We start from the raw sequence: 23,157 nt of genomic DNA, 5'->3' as shown, positions 1-23,157 counted from the left end.
CTAGGATATTTTTAGTTTAATGTTTAAACCACACACGTCTAGCAGGGTTTTCTTCACATTTATACTGATCTTTTACACAAAGTACAATGATCTTAAAAAGAGCCTTTAGCAATTGTCTAAAGGAGATTATGATGAGATGTCTGACCCACGGAACTTTAATAACAGATAACTAATACAAGTGCTTAAGCTTCCCAAATCCAACGGTTGGAATCCATCCTAAGATTGAATTTAACGGCTTTAAGGAGGAATACCAGGGAAAACAGAAATTTTAAAAAATAGAGGAAACGAACACAGGAGGTCATATAATCATGCTAAGAAGCCAAACAAATTGAAGAAGCCGGGGAAAGATTTGGCAGGGAAGAAGGGATGGGGGGAATTGCCCCAACTCAAATAGCCAAGCACATGTTTCCCTAAATTCCTTGGGCACACCCCTCTCTCCCATACAATGCCACTCAGTCATTTGGCTGCAAGGTCCACCATATACCATGGAATCAAGCGAGTGGAATCCTGGTTTTTTCTTTCCTCCAAGCTATATTGTTCAGACACCACAGCCGCTGCAAACAGGTTAGTTCCTTCTTTCTCTGCTGTTACAACTTTATGTGGCTCTTCTTCAGAGCTGCTCTTTCACAGCAACATCTGTTCTCCAAATATGCCTCGTCCATAACAAAATGTACTCATTAATTATTTTACTTTAAAAACCCAGCACGCAGTCCAGTCATCCCCCAAGCAAGCACAGAACCCCAAGGGGTAGGGATGTGTGCAAACCTGTTCGGCATTCCATTCTGAGAACGCGGAACAGGTTCGGAACCCCCGCGTTCGAACTGGTTCGAACATGGGGGCCAGGGTGGCTTTAAGGATGGGGGGTGCACTTACCACCGCCCTTCCCTCTCTGGAGCTCTGTGGATAAATAGTCCAGCGGGGTAGCAGCGTACCTCCTTGCCACTCTGTTATTTCACTGACCAGAAGTGCCATGTGCGGGTTGCGGGGCGGGTGCACACGGCACTTCCGGTCAGTGAAACAATGGGATGGCAAGGGAGCCAGTTCCGTGCACATCCCTACCAAGGGGTGGGGACCCAAGCATAAAGGCAGCTCCTTCCAGACCCAGCAGCCTGGAACTCAGGAAGGCCTATGCAAAGGACTCACAGAGGCCAGCCTGAGGGAAAATAACAAGGGGCAGCCCCGGAGCCAACAGTGGATGCCCAGAGGTGGCAGCGGTGCACCTTGAAAGCACACGTCGCAGCAGCACACACTGTTACAAGAGGCCTCCCTACCAAGTCACAAGGTCTATCAACAGCTACTAGTCGGAGGGCTACAGGCCCCCTCCAGCCTCAGAGGCAAGATGCCTCTAAACACCACCAGTTGCAGGGGAGTAACAGCAGGAGAGGGGGCATGCCCACAGGACTTGCCAGGGGGCTTCCCAGGGGCATCTGGCGGGCCACTGTGTGAAACAGGATGCTGGACTAGATAGGTCTGGGGCCTGATCCAGCAGGGCTGTTCTGATGTTCTTATAAGGCAGCAACCAGGTAGCCCTGGCCAGGACACTCTGCAAGCTGCGAGGCTAACTGGGCAGCCTCAGCAACAAAGGCTTGATCAACAGTAGGGCTGAGCAGCACCAGGACCTTTAAGGCCAGCCAGGTGCCAGTGGGAGAGCTTCATTTATTTCGCATACTCCTAGGTTGCCCCCCAGCACAAAACTCTCAGGACGGCACAAAGGTTCAGGACACAACACACAGGATCAAGAGGACAGCCCACTCCAGAGCCCTTTCCGCTGCGGCACAAGCACAGAGGAGCACAGATGAGGACTGGCTGGGCTCCGCACACACAGCCATTCCCACCTCGAGGCACATCCCACTCGTTCACTGCCGGCACCAACTCTGCCATCTCTGCAAGGCCCCAAGAATACTCCAGGGCACGTGGGCGGGGAGGGGGTGCGTGGTCAGGCCAGGATATGCTGGTCGTCGTCCCCCACCCCCGCGAGGTGCCCCTACTGGGCTGCCTAAGGTGCAGAGTGTCCCAAGCATGAACAGGAATCCCTGCCGCCCGAGAACAAGCAGGCATACTATTTCCTCTCTGCTCAGGCCAATCCAGGTCCTTCTGAGGCCAGTAGGGCTTCCTGGATGTTGTTGACTACAACTCCCATCATTCCCACCTGCAAAAGTCTTTGGAGGGGGATGATGGGACTCTGAGTGGTAGACCGCCAGAGTAGTAGCAGGCCGTACCTTATCCGATTCCGTGTCGTAGGCGTGACTGACGCTGTAGGCGAAGAGGAGAGAGACAGCTGGGGCGATGTGGTCCCCATTGCCATGAGAGAGGCTGGAGTCGCTCCATCCGGTGCAGTGATGTCCCGCTTGATTTCTTCACTGCTTCGCCGAGACACTGGAGGAGGAAAAAGAAAACACCTAAGAGGCCGGCTCTGCAAAAAGAGAGGGGAAGCTTTCTAAGCAGCCTTTGCAAGAACCCAGCTCACAAGATAGTCTCTCCAAGGGCTATTCACACTGATCTCAGGTGGGACAAATGTTCTACTGAACCAAATGCCAACTGTAGACATGTCCTTTCACACCAATCTCTCTTCCACCTACCCAAGAGGAAGCTGGTATTAGGTCTGCTTGAAGGAGTGAGACTTTTTGCCTTCAACCATGTTCCTTCCCAAATTTCCCAGGAAAATAGTCCAAGGACTTCTCCATCAGAAAAAGGCCAGATTTTCAAATCATCTTGCCAACTTCACTACAAGGCATTCATTGAGATGATTTAAGATTTCAAGTTGTTGAACAAGAACTGTCAAATATGTTTAAATTATACCTGTCACTACTGGATTTCAGCATTTATCAGGCAAAAGAACAAATGTTTGTTTTAATCCCAATTCTCTTCTGCACCGTCGCAAGTAGATGTAAAGAAGATCAAGGGATACTGTAAGGCCATTTATTTAAGAGACCTCAGTCATCTGGGTCTCTTCCTTCCTGAAGGGTTACAATGGATTGCCACCCATTTTATTTGTGCTGTGATATCACAAGGCATGCGGGTCATATGAAGTGGACAGAGATGCCCACCGGAATGCTAGGATGGCCTTCATGGCAATTCAAAGAAAACTCCACAGGGGGAAAGACCTGGATGCTCCCCACCCACCCACCCCTGACGTTGCCCACAGCTGCTGCTGCACGACATCATTACCAGAGATCGATTTGGCACTTTCCATGGCAGGAACTCTTGGCAGAGAAGCAGGTCTGCTGGTAGAGGAAGTTCTCAACAAATGATCTGCCGAGAGAGAGGTGGGGTTGGGGAAGGAGCAAAAGTCATCTCCCTGTAGCAAGCCTCAGACCTGAGCTGCACAATGAGGAGGCAGAACGGACTGCACAGCTATAGGGCTGCAGGCGCCCATATCAGCATCTCTGGGAGAGAGGTTTTAATCCAGCCTGCTTCTTGCCTATGCAGAGAGGTCGTGTTCTGTTTACACACAAGGGGACCATGCAAAAACCGTATCCCCGCCCCATCTTCAGTCTGAAGTGGTCCAGTCCATTCCAACATCTCATTCTGCTGGAAATGTAGAGCAGTCTCAGCGACAGCAAACACAAAAGCGTCTTAGTGGCTTCACTCCTTTACTAATGAAATATCTGCAGGATTTCAGCCACCTTTAAATAACGGTTTATTGTTATTCCTAGAATTGTATTTAAGACGTTTTTCTTTCAACGGTTAAAGCAGGCCTACAGCTCGGCCAAAGAAAGAAGGAACGGAACATGGTTTCAGCTCTCCACACCCACCCCAACTCCACTCTCCAGCAATGGTTACATTTTGGCCTAATCCAGAAGAATTAGATTCCCTGGCAGCTTCCCAAAGTAAGGCTAGGAAATACCTTTCTCTGTCTGAAACCAGGCTGCAGAGCCACTGCCAGCCGGTGTAGGCAATACAGAGCTAGACAGGGCAAAGGTCTGACTCAGTATAAGGCGGCTTTGTATGTCCACTAGGCAAATTTCAAGATTACCTTCGCTGTATGTTGAATAAACCCATTGCTAGCCATAGAATTACAAAGAAAGTCTAACACAGGGGAAAGTTAGTATTTAGAATGCTAACTTTTTAACAGCTATTGAAGGTAAGCGGTCAAAGGGGGGAAATTTTGTTTGTTACTCTTGTTTCAGATGTCTTTTGGGGTTTCAGTTGGGTAAGCACTGGGATGACTTTCAAGTGTTATGCCCAGATCAGCCTAGATTGTAGCTTTTGGGAGAAGGGAAGGCAAAGAAAACTGTGCAGGATGTAGTTTTGATACCTTGTCGAACACACACACACACACACACACACACACACACACACACACACACAGACAGCCCTGTTCTCATTAGAAGAAACTGAGTCTTCTGATGTGAAGAGTCCCTATTCAATATGCATTTTCTTTTAACCCAAAGGCTGCTCTGGCTTCCAGCAGCACCCCTGGAATAACGCCAACTCTGACAGGTAGGTACCTTGAACGGGAATTTCTGCATAACTTGGCCTTTTGTCTGACAGAGTTGTAAGGGGTTTCGAAGCCGAGATGGGTCCACTTATGGAATGCCTCTGGAAGGAAAGACACACATTTAACTTTGAGGTAAAGAAGAGAGCTTGCTAAAGTCTAAGCTGTAAAGTAGTTTACAATCTGGACGTTACAACTAAGGCAGGCAATAGCACAAAACGGGGGATGGGGTGGCCACGGGGGTCCCGCCATCTGTGGGATCACTCAGCACAATCACTACTGTGCAGATCAGCTGCAGCTCATCTGACAGGGAGGCGCGGGTCCTCCTGAGCATTTTCTTTTGCTGCCATCATGGCCCTGCTCTTTTGTGGAGGGTGCTCTCCATTTCAAAGACTGCAGTCAAGCCCTTGACTGATTCTCTGTCTCCCCTGCCCCAATCACCTAGTCCACAAAAAGGAAGGGAGGAAGAGGTACATGACCAAAGTCCTGAATTCCTGAAGCACCAGAGCTGCCTTGCCAGTTGGAGTGAGTCCGGGTGGAACTGCGGGTGCAAGGGAAACTCCTCCCCGATCTACAACAGCAACGGCTTGAATCTAATGGGCTCTGTCTCAGGAGCAAGTGGTTTCAGGGCCAAAGAAACCCTCAACTGGTTTCAGGGCCAAAGAATATGGCTGTCCTATAAAACGAGGCGGATTGACACAGGAGCAACACCTGAGCTGGTGAGACCTGAGTTCAGTCCCTTCCTTCCTGGTCAGGCACTTTTCCGGTCACACCTGCACCACAAGGCTGTTGAAAAAGCAAGCAGGAGGAAAATCCCACGTGTGTCGCCCTGAGCTCCCTGGAGAAGGGCAACCTAGAAGTGTGATAACTATGTTTTTCGAAAATGCAGAGTCTTCGCTGCAAAACTGTCTCTCTTGCATTTGTACCAGGCGGTCACTGCTACGGGCCCTGCCCCAGCAGTCTCCACAGGGCTCCTGCCAGCTTTAAACACAGCCTTACCTGCATTGGGGAGACTGCAGCGGCGGGAGGGGTTTTCAGAGGGCTTGGGCTCAGCGGGGTGCGAGGAATGGCTGCTGCGGCAGGACTAGGAACTATCAGCAGAAAAAGAAAACAGGAGATTTCCCCTGGTGTCACAACACTGTAGAAGAAAAGCTTTCCTTCAGCTGAACACTAAAGAGTTAAGCGGTTTCTGGGAGCCACATCCTACATTCACACATCCTAAGACTCTGCTGCGAGGCCAGCCCGAGGCCGCTGAGCCCACCCAGCAACTGGGCTGGAAAGGAGTGCCTCTCCCACCGATAAGCAAATGCAGGAAATCCACACCACTTCTCCGGAGCAGGAATTAATTACTGGTCTCTCTGAGGTTCCAGTGTGTGAGAGAGAAAACCCCCAGTGGGCAAGTGAGATGAGGAGGCTGATGGTCCCCTTCCCCGACCCACCAAAACTAACTCTGTGCAGCTACAGGTGGGGGAGAAGAAAGGAGTTACCTTGGGAGGCGCTGTCAAAGGATTTGATGAGGGTTTTGACAGTGGGCGTGGGTTCTGAAGAAGTGGATGACCGGCGACTCAACCCCATTCCTTGTCTCAGGGCTGCCAGGTCTCTTTCGACGGCATTCATGTAATTGTACACTCGGCCACGCTCCTCTTCTTGCCTGAAAACCAGAGCAAAGCTTCCTATTGGGCTTTGGATTCTTAAGGTATGCACATTCTAAAAAAGCTTCTGCTACCTTGGGAAATTTGTGCTGGTTCCAATCTACTAACAGCCATAAATTCAGGAAAGAAAACTTGACACTAAGAGAGGTATTTTGAAAAGGAAAACCACAATCATTTTTGTAGAGGAGATTCACCGATAGCATAAGCAGTTTTATGAGTCAGGGTGAAATCTGTATTGCAAGTTGATGGAATCCAACTAAGAAAGGAATCCAAACCTATTCCAACAAGTGAGACATTAGGGGGCTCTAGTGAGTCACAGTTCTCCAGAGTAAAGACCCTGTTCACTGCTCAGTGTTTCAAACGGGAGAAAACATTAATGAGAACTTGTGTATGGCATGTGTGCACACAATCCTTCCCCCACACTAATGGAATGAAAGCCAAGTGGGTAGAGCATTTTATGAGCAACAAAAGGGTATTTTCTCTCACAAGAAAATCAAGACAGAACATTTTGCAGCAGGAGTACTTCCGTACCTATGCCAGGTGCTTCAGAGAGGCATGGAAAGACACCTTCTCACTGGGGGGCGTTGCATTCTGCTCCTTCACAAAGTGCTTGCCCAAAGCTTTTAGACCCTATTCACGGGTTATGTTCAGTGCTCTTACAATCTGTGTCTAGCATGAGCATGTAGAGATCTATACACAGATACAGTAGTACATACAAACATACACTTCCTGTCTGTACCCTGCATTTGAAGGGGCCTATACCCAGGTGAATTTCTTTTTTTAAATGAATGCATGTAAAGCCATTTACACAAGAACATATACATGCAAACAGACACCTGTATGCATGTACTACGTAATGTCTGAATAGAGCTGCCAGCTTTAAAAGGGATGTGATCTCCCACTATTTGGTTGAGCTACAGGATGCAGCCAGACCAGGTTTCACTGGTTGTCTTTTACAATGCAGGGCATTGAAGGAAAAGGCGCCTTTCACTGACTTGCCAGATCTCCTCCTCCAGTTCTCCTCCTCCAAGTAGGTCTGAAGCTTTTTAAGGGTTTAGATTATCAGCCTGCAGGAAGGACTCTGCATCTTTCATTCTGTGTGGTTCCCAGCCTTGTCTCTCTTCAGGAGCTCCAGTTACAATAAGCACGACTATTGTCTGCAGGAGCATTTCGTGAAATCATAGCTCCTTGCTACACAGCTTGCACCAATTTAAGGAAGCGATATGGGGAACATATACGAAGCCAGTCTGATCTCTATTAACTTACTTGCGAGATTTGATTTCCTCCAGCTCTTTGGAGAGCTTTTCGTTCTTCTCCTGAGCTTCGTGCAGCCTGCGCTTTAGATCTCCAATCTCTTCCTGCGCCTCAGATTTGATGTCGTTTGCTATGACCACTGCAGTCTGCAGGTCGGCTTGGAACTGCCGCCATTCTGCAGACTCCTCCTGGAAATAGAGAGAACGTGAAAAGGGAACTTTAATTGGCGGCAGCAAGGAAGCTCTGGAGATCTGGAGCACCGGTATCTGGCACCCTTGTTCTTCCAATGCTCCCTCCCCCCGCCCCCAAACACACACACACCCCACTGCACAGCAAACTGGGTCACCTACTCTGAGCCTCCGATGCAGAGTCTTGATCTCTCTTTCCATATCATGTTTTTGGTCTTGAAGCTTTTTAACCGTATCTGGGAACACAAAACAGAATTGCTTCAACATGCTTCTGCACTTAAAAATCTAACTTTAAAGGCAGCCAGATTGGTCTCTGGTCATCTCTGAGAGACCATGTTACTCCTTTGCTGATGGAGCTTCACTGGCTGCCAATAGGTTTCCGGGCAAAATACAAAGTGCTAGTTATAACTTACAAAGCCCTAAACGGCTTAGGCCCTGGGTAATTAAGAGAGCGTCCTCTTCACTACGACCCCCACTGCCCATTGAGGTCATCTGAGGAAGTCCGTCTCCAGTTACCATCAACCCGTCTGGTGGCTACACAGAGACGGGCCTTCTCGGTTGCTGCTCCGAGACTGCGGAATGCACAATGCGTTGAGATACGATCCTCCCCATCTCTGGCAAATTTTAAAAAACATCTGAAAACCCATCTTTTCACCCTCTATAATATAAAAAGAGTGTGTACAAATCTGCAAGTAATACCACCCTGCATAAGCTGTAGTCTAATAATCTTAGCCAGACACAGAACAAAAAATGCTCATTTAAGGTTTGCTTTTCAAACAGTGGAGGAGATTTATTTCAAGTCCACAATTAAGACAGTTTTTAGTGGTTCATTTAAAGCCCAGACATCTCAGGACACAGGTGCCAGTTTTCAAAACCCAAGTACACCACCTAGTGGACTATAGAAGAAAAATGGCTCAAGCTTGGACACAGAGTGGGAGAGTGAAGATCAAGTCTTTCTTTTCCAATCAGCAGCCACATGGGTTGCAATGTTTGAACAGGATGCCATTGAATATCGCAGGGGTGACGTTCAAGGAAAGCTTCACAAATGTTAAATCTGATACAGTCAAATACTAAACCTATTCCAAAAAAACGGGCTTAAATTTAGTGGTCCCTCTAACAGGCATTTCCAGGTGTTTGTTGACTACAACTCCCATAATCCCCAGCCAAAGGCCACTGCAGCTGGGGATGCTGGGAGTTGAAGTGAACTCCATCTGAGAATCCCTGTTAGAGGGAACACTGGTTAGGTTCTGGGTGAGCTGTTCCTGGGGATTTAAAGTTTAAATACCCAATCTCTTGTCACATCTCAGCTGGCACACAAGGGTGGATATTTAAGTTTTAATTCACCTCTGGCTCTGGATGGTTTGAAGTTTAAATATCCATCCCTGCACCAGCTGAGAGGCAGCGAGCGAGTGGGACCTTCTGCACGCAAGGCAGATCCTCGACCACTGCGCTATGGCTCCACCCACTGGGAAGGGGAAGCAGAAGATGGTAGAAAGACTCACCTTTCTTTGGCAAGGGCTCACTGCTGTTTATTGCAGGGGACACCTGCTGGCCAGCTCCACAAAGAAAGCGTTCTCTGTGAATTCAGAGTGTGCCCCCAGAATTTCTAACTCTAGCTGGTTCTGGTAAAGAGACCCTTGTGTCTTTAGGGACACTGTAAGTTATTATGCAGTCTTATCAATCTCACGGCAACTACACTGCACAGCTACCACGAGGTGTCGCCCTTCTGCCATCACAGGATACAGGCAGCTGCTCAGTACAGCTGCTTTTGACTTCTTACTTGGCTTTCTGACCTTATTTCAAATTATTAGCGAAGGGCGAGTCTATACGAGCTATAGACTCACCTTTATTAGCTAAGGGCAAGCCTATGTTGTGTGCTTATTTTAGACGAGAAGGGGCAGAGCCAATTCAAATAGCCGCTGATTGTATTTTATTGTTAGATTTTTATACCCCCTTTCATTAAAACAATCTTAAAGCGGTTTACAAAACATGTAACACAATATAAAACAGTTACACAACAAAAATATTCAATTGGGAATATAAAAATACAAGTCTAATTAAAAGTTTAACACACTAGAAGACCATAAAATACAGAGCAGCAGCAACAAAAACAAAACTCATATAAAAGCCTGGGTAGAAAGCTTTCTACCTTTTCTCTCTCTCTCTTTTTACATGTTCTATCCCGCTCTTCCTCCAAGGAGCCCAGAACGGTGTACATAGTTAAGTTTCTCCTCACAACAACCCTGTAAAGTAGGTTAGGCTGAGAGAGAAGTGACTGGCCCTGAGTCACCCAGCACGAATCAAGGCTGAATGGGGATTTGAACTCGGGTCTCCCCGGTCCTAGTCCGGCACTCTAACCACTACACCACGGTGGCTAACACTTTGCTTTCTAAAAACTGTGATGGAGACTGAGGAGCAGATGTCCACCGGGAGAGCAATCTGATCTGTAACCTTCATACTGAAATCACTGGGGAACAGGTGCTAAGCACCACTGGAAGCCATGGGCCATGGTTTGTTCCTTTGAAAGACATTTTAAAATACCTTGTTTTATGAGGAGGAGGGGCCTCGGCACTAATGAATGACAGCGGTGGTGGCGGCGGCTGAGTCCAAGCTTACTGCAGAGGCCTGTCCTTGGACACCCCCACTTCCCATCACCTTTTCCCATCCTGCCTAGCATAAAAGGCAATGCTGGGCATAGCCCTCCAGGCAAGCCCTCTGGAGAAGAGCTGTGGACAACAGTGGTATAATTTGCCAGCTCAGCTAGGTAGTCATTATGCTCCATTTCCTTCATCTTTTGCCTTCACCACTTGTAAAAGAAAATTAAGTATAAACTGTAAGTCTTAAAGATTAAAGAAATGGAGCAGACCCTTGCCTGAAAAACATGTTTGACTTAAGAATGACAGATAGCTGGATCGACCCATCAACCTCCCCGCTCCTTCAAAACAAGACACGGTTGAAAGAGCCATTTCTAGTCGTGGCTCCATTGCCTGTTTTCCCTTCTGGCTGCAGCCTCGGGAGCCACCGCAAGTTCGGTTCTGAAGTGGCTTTTTCAGGGCACAAGAGGCTGGTGTGGGAATAGAGTGGTCTGAAAAGACTCTGCACAATGCTGAGCCAGGCCTTTCAGCTCACACTCCAGGGAGCCAGAGACACAACAGGGGATCCAGAAATATGACAGGCAGATCAATACTGCACATAAATAAAGGCCAGATCAGTGATCTAAGGAGTGAAACTGACAGAGTGGTGTCAAGAAAGGGACCACTGAAATGCTTAGTCCATGAAAACAACACTAATGTGTATCTGGGTGTCCTTGTACAACTTCGATGAATGCAATAATCCAGAAAATGGAGGCCTGAGAGGGGGACCAAGGATGGCCCCATAAGCCATTTTAAGAGTTAGCTTCTTCACATAAAAAGCAAAGCTATACAAAATGAGATCAGGTCTCCTCGAGTACCCCTTTTCAGTAAAAGGAGGGCTATGAATTTTATAAATGCATATCTGCATAGCTGAGCTAAACCTTCCTCTTCCTCCTCCTTCTCCTCGCATAAACAGATAATGCTGATGAATTGTTTGACATGCACTACAACTTCATAGGACTATCTGGAACCACCCTGTGTAAGAAAGGTGCCTGACTTACTCTCCAAGTCAGAGATGATGAGGTTGTCGTGGAGTTTTACAGCCCTATGTTGCTCGACTTCATCTTCCAATTCAAATATAGTTTCCTTCATATCACTCCTTTCTGTTTCTTTTTCCTCCAGTTCCGTTCGAAGCTTTTCTAAGGTCATATTCAGATCCTCAATTTGTTTCTTTGCTTCTGCTTGGAAAGCTCTGTATTCATCTTCTATCTAATTTAAAAACACACACACACACACATTTTACTACTCAAATTGCTTCTTCCAAACACTACTCTAAAGTCCATTAAAATATAGTACTGATTAAATCTGCATTATATCTATATCACCCACTATAAGGGACTTCATTAAAAATTATTGACTACTAAAACATTAAAAATGTTGACTATTATCAACAAGGGTGCTATAGAAATCGAATGAATGAATGAATGAATGAATGAATGAAATTTGCCTTCTTAACAGGCAAACACTTTGTATTTTTTCATTTGTGCGTTTACAGGATCCAACATCCACCACACAAAAGCCCCATCCAGACACAACATTAAACCACAGTTTAGCACCATGTGATGAACAGGCGTTGGCCTTGAGCTCATGTCCCCCCCCCCCCCCCCCCCGCATACAAGCCTCCATTTAAGCTTCAGTACAAGCCGCCATTTCCTATTCTCTTTGAATACAGGAAAGTTGGGTTTCTTCAAACCACAGTTAACAAACCAGAATCCGCTCCACAGTTTCGTGTTGACTCCGAACTGCACCAAATATGGCCCAAGCACTGAACCATGAGCAGTTAAGACTCCTGTGAACAAACGAAGCGGCCCGATACTAGTTAGTTCCTAGCTAATTTCAAGCAGGGGCACGGTGACAGTTCAGCACTGATGCCACTCTCAACACCATGCAGGCAACAACCTCACCTGCAGTGCAGTTAAAAGGGTCAGCTGTGAACTGGTGCCTAGAATTAGTAATAGGTGAAGACCAATAAACTGAAGCTCAGTCTCAACATTAGGTGGTTCCAGGTGATGGTGTTCAGCTGTTCTGGCTGGGGTGGCACTCCCCCTAAAAGCACCTTTGCAGTAACGGGGTGAACCTAGATCCAATTTTGTTGCTAGGAGTCCAAATGTTCTTAGGAAACCCACGTGCCTTTCACTTGCTGATGCAGCAGCAGCAGCTTCACCTGGACAGAGACAGCCTGGCCACAAAGAGTCACCCATTTTATCATCTAGATTTGCCCTGAACATTCTGACGGCTCCTGAAAACTCACATCAGGCTTCAAAGTAAGAGTGTGTGTGTGTGTGTGTGTTTAAGAACAAATTTCTTTTCCTTTCAGTTTACAAAACTATCTACTTCTGGATACCTAGGGACTCCCTTGAGTCTACAGAAACCACTCATGTGGGGGTGGCCCAGTTTCACATCCAAACTAATAGGCACATCCAGCCACCTATCAGCGAGAACAAGCAAGCCCTGTAATAACATGTTGCTTAACCCTAAGACTGACCTCTAGGACACTCTAAGCTGTTGGAGCTTCAAGCAAGCCAATTTCCCCTTTCCCTTGCAGTGTCCTGCTGCTTTTAACCCTACTGGTAGTGTCAAAATCCCATGGCTTGGGCGGGGGGGGGGGGCAGGCTCACGTGTGCACTTCTGCATACCTAGGAGGTTCCCCCGAGGATGTAGAAATCATTACTGTATTTCGAGGTGGCCCCATTTTGCTTCCAATCCGACAGGCACTCAACCACCTGAGTTTGTGATTAGTATTAGGGGAATGAGGATATAATTGCTTGATGTTTTTATCTGAAAGTGCCTTGAGAAATGTGGTCGTAAAGGAGCTCATAAATAAAGCAAGCTGTACTTCTGTGACCCCTTAAAGCAAAGTCACTGCCTAACAAAGGAAAACGATCTGAAATATTTAGCTAAGAATAAATCCTCACAAAGTAACTCCAACCCAGCTTCTGAATCAGTGGCTAACGTTGATCTCTCTCCCATGCCTCCACATTCTCCTCAGCAGGCTGCAAAGATCACAAGTGGGAGGCTTGGAATTCCCCCCTGTCTAATTACATTTTTTAAACATTACCTTTGCGATGGCGTCTTGCAGGCGATTGGCGTCGTTGTGCATATGCGCGAGCTCCTCTTGCAGGCTGCTGGCCAAGGCCTCCGCTTTTTCTTTGTCAAGCCTGACGCTCTCTAGCAAGTCTTGAATGTCCGATTTGTCACCCGAGTTGTGTATGGAGTACAGCTCCGTCACTTTCTGCTTTTCGTGCTCCAGCTGAGCCTTCAGCCGGTTCATCTCAATCTGGTCACTGGCTACGGTGGCTTTGTACTCATCCAAGGTGGCTGCCAGCGCGGCCTTGCTCTTCTGCTCCGACTCCACGATCCGCTCCATGTGGTGGTTCCGTTCCTTCAGGGCCCCGATCATCTCTTGCGCTTCCTTGTTATCTTGCTCAGCCATCTTCAAAGTGTTGCTCAGGTGCTGCTGGACGCCAAGGAGCTGCTCCCTTTCAAAACGCGCGTTCTCCGCAAGGTCCAGGTAGCGTTGCTCCAGTTCCATATAGCGCCCGCTTTTCATGTCTTCATCGATGACGTAAGAGATATGGTGCTCGTCTAGAAGGGAGCGGAAGTACTCGATCTGCCGGCTGAAATGCTCCAACTTATCGCTCTGCTGGCACAAGGATTCCATCAGAATAACTTTTTCCTCTCCAAGCCGTTCGTTCTCGCTGTTCAACTCCTGAGTAATTTGCTGCAAGTCTGCAAGTTCCTGAAGAGTCGCTTGTAGTTCTTCGGCGGTACTATGCTGGTTCTCTTCCATCTGGTGTATCCGTTCCGTCAAACAGGCCACGGACACTTCGCTGGCATTGCCGCTGCTGCTCTTCCTTGACCGTTCTATGCTCGGCACGCCCTCCGACTCTGAAGACGATGGAGCATCTAAGGCATCATCACTTGACGTGAGGGGCTGATACACTTCACTGCACTCGCTGTCCAAGTTATCCATGGAATTACTGTGCTGATTGTCCATCAAGGTGTTCTCATCCTGACTCAGAAGGTCTTCCATGGAACCCGGGGCAGAACCTTCTACCGAGGACGTGAGGGTGCCCCCACCATCACTGTGGCTTCCAGCTGCGATTTCTGGGCTCAAAGACTGGTAGCCAAATAGCTTCTCTGAGTTATCCAGCCTCTGCTCCAGAGAAAACCCAAGGGCATTCAGTCTATCCTTCAACATCCGGTTCTCATTTTTCAGCTGGTTGAGCTCCTCCCGGATGGCAGAGTTTTGCTCTTGCAACTGCAGCAGCGTTGATTCTACATCGGTTGGTTGGTGGACAACGATGATTTCTTTTCCCTCGGATTTTTCATCTCCCTCGGAGTGATCATCATTAAGTCCTAGCTGAGCACGCATCTCTCGGAGCTCATTCCTCAGGTGCAAGATCTCTACATCTTTCGTTTTGGCTAAAGTCAAAAGGTCTTTCACTTTTGCTTCTAAAACCGCTTTGTCACTGATCTGGTTGTCCGACTTAGACTTGCTCATTCGGACATCAGAATCTGGGTTAGTACGGCTACGAGAGCGTTTTGCGAAGACAGGTTCATTGCTTGTCTGCCCAGTAAGGGGCAATTTTTTGCTTTGGGTCAGCCGGGAACGGTCACGAACTCTTTCCCGAGAAGAACTGGACTCCTTATTTCCAGATGAAGTGCTTCGCTTAGCTGTAGAACTTGTTCCTGTATTTTAAAAAAAGGTTATATAGTAATTAAACTAGCAGGGAGGCATACAACTTTGTGCAAGGCAACATGCTTGCCAGGATTATGAGACTCTAACAACACAATCTATATATGATCTACTCTTCCAGTGTACCTACTCCCCAAAATGAGTTTTGGAGAGTACAGAGAGGACACATTTCTAAAAGGGAACAGGAATTGCAGAACTACTTCTGAAGTCAGTCTTCCTTCCCTCCCAACACCCTCCATCCCTCAACCCTCGATGTCATGTGAAGGCCTTTGCGGCTGAAAGAGAACATCTGCAAGGCCAAGCCCCTCCTCACCTGCAACAGGCTTGGGCTTGTTCTCCAGACTGTTCATGGTGGTCCCTGCAGAGGAAGGTGCGGAGGAAGTGCAAGTGCTCTTTTTCCCCTTGACACCGTTGCTCATTGTCACCCCGCCAGCCATCCCAGCTAAAAGATCATCGTTGCTCTTTGCCTGGACCAGATGACAGATAATGTGATTTAACGTGAAAAGCATGGATCTCTGTTCTGCAGAACTCACCTACCTCTGACCCCACCAAGTCCAATGACTAAGAGAGGTGAGGTTGATTATGGTTCTGTATTTACTGTAAAATGTAAAGTAAATGCTTTAACGTCATCAAGGTAGCAAGGAGGTTTTGTTCTGGAATATTTTAAATCATGATTTATTGATGAACAGCCAAGGGCATGTGTGTTTCGTTCTGTTTTTTAAACAAGCAAAGGCAGAAATTGTATCAAGAAAAACAGTTTTCACTGGAGACTTGTAAATCCATTCCACCATAAACACAATGGTTCGGGTCCTAACCTTTGTGAGTGGAGTTCCACTCACAGAATAAAACTTCCTTGCCTCCTCCTTCCCTCTGCAGTCGCTCACACCCCACCTCTCTTGAGGGTTGGGGGACTCCCTCTCCAAAACAGGGCAGCAGAAGTTCTTGTAACAGGAAAAGAGGACTGGCAATCTCCCCACCCCACCCACGTGAGCAGAAGTGCCTTCCACTTACGCAAGTATGCCTTAGAATCCAAACCAATTTTTCATTCTCCTCCTTGTAATTTTGTTTCTTCAGGCAATGCCATCTTTATTACTGCAGCCTTTTATCAGTGAGAAGAGGGCTTAAGAAAATCTCTTATTTGGCTTTGTATTACTGAGAGCCAAGAACGACTTGCTTCTAATCTCCTGCAGAAAGTCCTGATGATGTTTAGAAATTACAGCTTCACAAAGACACAAAGGAGCAAATTGCACATCCTTTGATAGTTTCTGACTGTGGTTTGCCTGGCAAAACTGACAGCTTGTGCCAGCAAGCTCAGGCAAGTCAAACCTTACTGTCAATTGTCTGCATTTTTGCCACACCTGGTAAAAAAGGTATGTTAAGCAGGTTAATTAGAGACATGCTGTGTAGGAAACATCTGTGCATTACTGAGCCAAATAGGTCAGATTGTAAAAACTGGAGTATCTGGAGTATGATTCAGCCTGGAAAAATCTACACCGAAATCAGTGACTAACTAATAGTCCTGCTCCAGGCGGGGCTTTCAAATGCTAGATAGAGCCAAGGAAAGGGCTCAAGGACCTCTTTCCCCAAGGCCTCCCTGGTCTCTTTCCCCCTCCTGACACCCCCAAACAGGCAAGACTACAGGGAGACAGTTCTAAGGTGCATGCTAGAAGGGGGGTGGTGGAGGGGAAGAACTGCTGGGGAAGCCACCCGTAACCAGCTGGAAGGCACAGAGAGACACCTTGCATCCCTTCCCTTTCCAAGAGGCTCAATACAGGGACGGAAAAATGAAAAGCGTCTACGAACCTCTGCCCTGGATAAATTAAATACTTCTCTTCTGCCTTGCCCACAAACGGCCTCTAGTCTAGTCTAGATTACCACCTCCAGAGCCAGTCAAACAGGTTCCTCCAGACTAGAGGGAGCACTTTTATTTTAACTAAGAGCAAGGGGAGCTTCGTAACTCTTTCAAAACAAACGGAAGGCAGAACTGGCTGGAAGCCTAATCCTAGCAAGAGAACCAATACCATAAGAGACAAGAAGTTATTCTGTCATGCAGTGCTGCGGCTTATCAAAACCACTTTTGCACTCTGTGATTTTGCCTCCCAGTTCCCTAATACTCTGTGCAGTTTCCTCTGCATCTAAAGTGTGGCAATTTGGACTTCTTCCCATGTAACAGCCCCTCTTCTGTTGAGGAACCAAGAGTTCAAATGAAGAAACACGGAATTATCGTTTGGTCAGTGGGAAGCATTCCAACAGTAGGGCACCTCTCTGCTGAAAGGAGTCAAATCTTATGGCCAGTGTTCCCTCTAACCGGGATTTCCAGATGTTCTGGTCTGCAGCTCCCAGAATCCCCAGCTGCAATGGCCTCTGGCCGCGGATTCTAGGACTTGTTGTCAACAACATCTGGGAGCCCCTGTTACAGGGAGCACTGGCTGTGGCATCTCTCATTTAAAAGGCCCTTTTAAAATGGCAAAACACAACAACAGGGAATCAAAGGACTGCAAGCACCACGCAAATTCCTCCATTAATGGGAACACCAATGGAGACTTAATTAGATTGTCATTCCACAGCGAGCCTAATGACAGAGAGCAAAAAGGAGTCACCTACTAATGCAGCACGAAAGCAAGTTACGAGCTTCCAGCAAAACCATCTCAGCTGCTTAAGAGGAACTATTCCCATTGCGATAACAGGCTGATCAGCACCGGATGATGCCCAACACAGAGATCCAAAAAAGCACTAGGTGTCGGGTGCGGAATATAACTCATGCAGCTGGCCAGGCTACCTCAGGGATGAATCACTACCCTTATGCCAGCAAGACAGCTGGAAACGGCTAAAGAAGTGTCACAAAGATCCAAGGCAGCTCCAGTGTGGAGGGGCACTAATTATAGAACATCAGCTCACAGCCACACCAACACTTTTGCCATGCAGGCAGCTGAATGCCACCTTGGTTTGTTTAATTAAAACATTTCTATCCCATCTTATCACACTTGGTTTAAAGACAGACCATAGTTTAATATATTAACAACAGGCAGATAAAACAGTATCACATCTCCTAAACGAAGCATCCTGAGGAAATGAAACTTTTTCCCCGACATCAAAAACCGTAAGTACAGGCACGAGGGTTCATGGCCCAGAAAGGGCATCTCAAAGCCAGAGCACTAGTGTGCAACACAAGCTCCACTCTTCATGGGTACCTGCCTGTGACACCTAAGAGCCAGGGTGGTGTAGTGGTTAGAGTGCTGGACTAGGACCGGGGAGACCCGAGTTCAAATCCCCATTCAGCCATGATACTTGCTGAGTGACTCTGGGCCAGTCACTTCTCTCTCATCCTAACCTACTTCACAGCGTTGTTGTGAGGAGAAACTTAAGTATGGTAGAAACTTAAGGTGTAGTACACCGCTCTGGGCCCCTTGGAGGAAGAGCGGGATATAAAACGTAAGGAAATTTTTAAAAACCTTACCAGCTGCCAACTCATACAAGGTAAGATGTAGAGCTGGACAAGAGCCCTCCCATCATTTTACTGCTTTTCATACAAAACTACAATAATGAAAGAACAGCATAAAATAGGGTTCAAATCCCGCCACGTAACAGTGATAAAATTCACCCACATCCACTTCCATCCAGGTGAGTATTTGCAATGAGACATACTCTCGTGTTAGTGAATTTCAGTGTGTAATTTAAAGACATTTTCAAACCTGTGAACCACAAAAATGCACAAAAAGATGCTACAGTAGCATTTCTTACTTGTGACTCCAAAACTGCAATGGGTCACAGTCTTGAACAGAAAGGGAATATCTTATAGTGCTTACACACGTGGTCTCCCATTCAAATGCAAACCAGAGCAGACCCAGCTTAGCAAAGAGGACAATACGTGCTTGCTCCTCCAAGACCAGTGTGTTGCAATCTTTGGATCCCAAGACCTAGCTCTGACTCTCAGTTACCCAACAGCCGTGCTGTTTCAAATCTAAAGGTGGAAAAACAAGAGAGATACCTTCAGTAAGGATGCCGAAGGCCCGGTTTTTGAAAGCTTTGTTACTGTAGTGACTGCAGAACCGTTTTCTGGCTTTGTTTTTTCCACTGCTTGTATTTTATTGATCCCAGGCACTTTGGGTGCTGAACCAACGCTCCGGCTTGCTTTCTTCATTCTTGGCTACCAGTTTGTTATGCATTTACAAATAAATCTGGAAAGAGAAAACAATTTTAAGAACACTGGGGACGTTGCCAGCACCACACTTCACAAATTTATACTTCTTAACCAAGTATTGATCTACAACGGCTTGTTGGGATTTTGGTAAAGATACAGCGTGCACATTTAAAAGCCAAAACATTACAAAAAAAGGACTGTGCCAATGCCCCTTTGGCAAGACAAACTCCATGCGCTTTGGTCAGTGTGGATGGACTGGGGCCAGGTTGGCACACCTGTGGTTTGCATCATTTCCCAATGACATTTGCATCTATTAGATGTGAATATGCAATTAGTTCAACACACATAACTCCTTCACCTAGAAATAGTGATGATTCACTGGAGTTAAAACATAAAACAGGAAAAGTCAGAGTTCCGAGGATATTTGGGTTTTCAGAAGAGAATTCAGAAATCCAGTTATATAACTATCCAGTGGTGAGAATGGAAGGGAAAAACAAGGATCAACAAGAGTCACATAGTTAAAAGAATGAGAAAATGATCCTCTGGCCCAAAGGTCTCACAAATTTAAAAAGGATCAGAAGGGAAACACCAGCAACCGCCACGGGGTGGGGTGGGGAGATGCTGGGCTGGGATGAACAGGGACTGTTCCTCTTCCCCTGCTCAACAGAACAGAAGAACCACCAACGTACCTTCTGCCAAGTTAGCAGGGGTTTATGCTGTGTACATGTACTTATCCCTCTCTATGCAAAGGAAAGGCCACATTTAGTGAAGTCCCTTTATACAACCATTCTGTGCAACGATCAAGGGGTGCCAGAGACAACTGTTGTTCCAGTGGCCTTTTCTACAGTACTGTAACTTATCTGGGAAACACACAATTATTTAATTGGTACACAAATATCTGAAAACGCAGAGATTTCAATTAGCAGTTTAAATCACAGAGTTGAAAGGTCACTTGGAGGTCCTAGTCCAACCCCAGGTTCAGTGCAGGAAACAGCTTAAAACAGTCCTAAGAAATAACTGCCCAGCCTCTGTCTGAAAACCTCTAAAGGAAGAGGGCCCACCATGGCCCAAGGTAGGCTGCTCCACTGCCTTCCAGTTAGGAAGCCCTCCCTCATGGCTAACCGACATCGGCTTCCATGCCATTTCAGTCCGTGGGTTCTAGTTCTGCCCTCAAGAGCAACCATGAACAAGTCCACTGATCCTCCTCCTGAGAGACAGCCCTTCCGGTATGGGAAAGTGATTACTGAAACTCCCCTCCTCTTATCCGGGTTAAACATACTCCACTCCTTTCAACATTCCTCGTGAGTTTTGAGTTCTTCTGAAGACCAAAGGCTTGTCTAGTTGAGAATCCCATCCCCACGGTGGCTAGCCAGAGGATACGGGGGAGTCCACAAGTAATAGGCCATCGCTCTCGCTGCTGTTGCCCGCCCCGGCCAGAAGCAGCTCCTATTCCGTGGCATACAGCCTCTAAATATGGAGGCACCACACAGCCATCACGACTAAGGTGATGGACCTCTCCTCCTCCTCCTCCTCCTCCTCCTCCTCCTCCAATTTGTCTAATCCCCTTTTAGAGCCATCTAAGCTAGTGGCCATCACTCATCTTGAGGCCGTGAATTCCATACCATTGTGACACATTTGACAGAGAAGCAACCACATGATGACAAGAACAGTTTGAAATATTAAACACAGTCCTGCTAGAAAACTTAAGGCATCGGTAGATTTCAAATCTATATAAACAATAGTTATACAATCTCCCACTATTCCCAATTCCATTCCTATTTGGAATGTATCTTGGAAACACACATTGCAACAATTTTCATTGAAAGTTACCATTTTAGATGCCAAGAAGGCAGCCACAAAGCCAAGACTCATCGCTAAAATATTTCTACAATATTTGGAAAGTAAAGAGTGTGTATCTTCCAACTCCACAGCTATGACTTCCTACTAACCAAATTCAAATTTTAAGTGTATGGTTTTAAGGTCAAATATCACTTCTCTCTCTCTGAATGTACAGAGGTTCAGTTAACTGAATTTCTGCCTTGTCAAAGATCTAACATATTACCATGGTATTTAATAAGCTTATTAATATTTAATCTACTTCTTAATCAAAACCACTAAAACACACAAAAACCAAAACAAAATATGAGAAGTCATGGACATTTGCCAACATTCAGTTCTTTAAAATTTTAAGGTTTTAATTTGTGGGTGATTTTGAAATTGTTAAATTCTTTTAAGTTTTTGTATATATTTTAACTTGTTTTATGCTATTGTTAACCGCCCAGAGATGAAAGTTTGTGGCAGTGTACAAATGTGATTAATAAATAATAAATAAATAAATAAACAACATTTCCAAACTTAGTGACAGACACTGTGGCAAGGCAGAGCTGATCTTTGTAACTTCCTAAGAACAGAAACAGGGCTGTCTGGAACAAATAAGGATTTTATTAAGTAGCTCTCTTTCTGAATATTCTAGTCTAGGAACCAGAGTTAAATTTTCTAGGCACCACGGCTTCCTTGTGCCTGAGATTTATCAAGCCCTGAAATATGACACAGTAAAAACATAAACATACAAAAACCGGAGGAACACACAGTTCTGATTTCAGTCCCTTTCTCAAAGATAACAAGGATGGAACCTGGCAAGCAAACAGACGAAAGATGTTCCAGATACAAATGACTACAGCCAAGAAGCTTATTATAAAAACGTAGCATAAATATTTCTAGATCAGGTAATAGTCCAATCCTGTGCCTGCTTGTTCAGAATTTAATCCCACTGAGTTCAATGCTATTTACTTCCCACTGTGTGTGCTAAGGACAGCAGCCTAAAAATAATTATGAATAGAAATGGTTCAAAAATAGTTATGACCTTCTATATTGGTTTGCACTGCTACTGGCTACCAGCAGGAAGTTAAACTTCCTACACTGTATTCTAATACTAAAGTTTCAAAATAACAGTTTAAAGATAATGTCTGTTTACAATCCTGGTTGTGGGAGGCTAAGTGTACCATTAGTATTTTAATGTGAGTTCTAGAAGACACCTACTGCAGTCTTAGTAGGACATGATATACCCATAAGTAGATACTAGTCCTAATTAGACAAGCACAGCAAAACTTCTGTGGCTAAATCTATATTCAAAAATTAAAATCCACAGATTTTAAAATACAATCTATAGCAGTATTGGAATAAGGCCTTGTCAAGCTAACCAGATTTCTTGCTTAACAAGAGTATGAAGCTTTTGACATCTATAGCACAATCCAAGCTGCTGGTGAAATAAATGATAGTCATAACAGTGGAGACTCTCACAGCTGTATGTTTAGACTGCCACAGAAACACTCTTACTCATTCAAGGCACAAAATATGGATCCATTATTATGATGATATAGCATTGTTTCGTGATCTTATGTTAGTGACAATATTAGGTTTATAAGAGCCAGTGTGGTGTAGTGGTTAGAGTGCTGGTCTCAGATCTGGCTGAGTCCTTGCTCATACCAACCATAAAGCTCACTGGGTGATCTCAAGCAAGAGTCTCTCTCTCTCTCTCTCTCCCCCCCCCCATTGCTCTGCCTTGTGGTGTTATGAGGACACAAGGCGATGGCCCCCCAGAAGATGGTCCAGCACCCTGAGCTCCTTGGAAGTTTAGCTCTGCATGCAAATCGGCCCGGCAGAATACGGTGTGCAGAGTAAAGTAAAGCACAGCATAACACAAAGAGCACTATTTTATTGTAGATGGGGAGCTTCCAGGAAGAAAGAGCTTGAGATGCTGGAGAGCTGTGTGTGTCTTCAGCGGGGTGGGGGGGACACAAACAGGCATCCACAGCAGAAGGCGCTCCTAGGCTTCAGTGGGACAGAAGAGTTTCAGTTTAAAAACTCTTATTTATTTATTATTTCCCTTTGGAAAACTGCCCCAAGCCATTTTTGGAAGGGCGGTATAGAAATTGAATGAATGAATGAATGAATGAATATTTGCTCTTTCTGAAACAGTTCACAATTTGATGTATGGACACACAGAGAAAGTCAGGTCTAAATTAACTTGTTTATACATTTCACCTTATTATAGACGACACCACCACCTCCTATCATCATCATCATCATCATCATCAACAACAAATATTTATATACCACTCTTCAACCAAAGTTCCCAAAGCAGTTTACATA

General features: G+C 46.0%; 1 protein-coding gene across 3 annotated transcripts in view; it reads right to left on the bottom strand.

Annotated features, from left to right (window-relative positions):
• The window catches only part of SPECC1L (sperm antigen with calponin homology and coiled-coil domains 1 like), a 42,539-nt gene that overhangs the window by 13,843 nt on the left and 5,539 nt on the right, over positions 1–23,157 (bottom strand). Inside the window, exons 1-12 of one of the 3 annotated variants that reach the window (XM_053279947.1) lie at positions 20,285–20,512; positions 18,853–19,042; positions 15,178–15,331; positions 13,224–14,857; positions 11,167–11,374; positions 7,695–7,768; positions 7,357–7,532; positions 5,926–6,089; positions 5,438–5,529; positions 4,452–4,542; positions 3,169–3,252; positions 2,220–2,376 (exon numbers count right to left, since the gene is read on the bottom strand). In XM_053279947.1, the coding sequence (XP_053135922.1) occupies positions 2,220–2,376; positions 3,169–3,252; positions 4,452–4,542; positions 5,438–5,529; positions 5,926–6,089; positions 7,357–7,532; positions 7,695–7,768; positions 11,167–11,374; positions 13,224–14,857; positions 15,178–15,331; positions 18,853–19,005 (2,987 nt within the window). In that variant the 5' untranslated portion in view covers positions 19,006–19,042; positions 20,285–20,512. Of the gene's footprint in view, positions 1–2,219; positions 2,377–3,168; positions 3,253–4,451; positions 4,543–5,437; positions 5,530–5,925; positions 6,090–7,356; positions 7,533–7,694; positions 7,769–11,166; positions 11,375–13,223; positions 14,858–15,177; positions 15,332–18,852; positions 19,043–20,284; positions 20,513–23,157 lie in introns of those variants that run through there. The other 2 variants (XM_053279948.1, XM_053279949.1) reach the window with 2 other exon arrangements.

Source organism: Hemicordylus capensis, chromosome 15 (assembly GCF_027244095.1).
Source record: "Hemicordylus capensis ecotype Gifberg chromosome 15, rHemCap1.1.pri, whole genome shotgun sequence".
Taxonomy (NCBI): domain Eukaryota; kingdom Metazoa; phylum Chordata; class Lepidosauria; order Squamata; family Cordylidae; genus Hemicordylus; species Hemicordylus capensis.
Note: the sequence above shows the minus strand (reverse complement) of the source record. Positions and strands in the feature narration are given on the sequence as shown.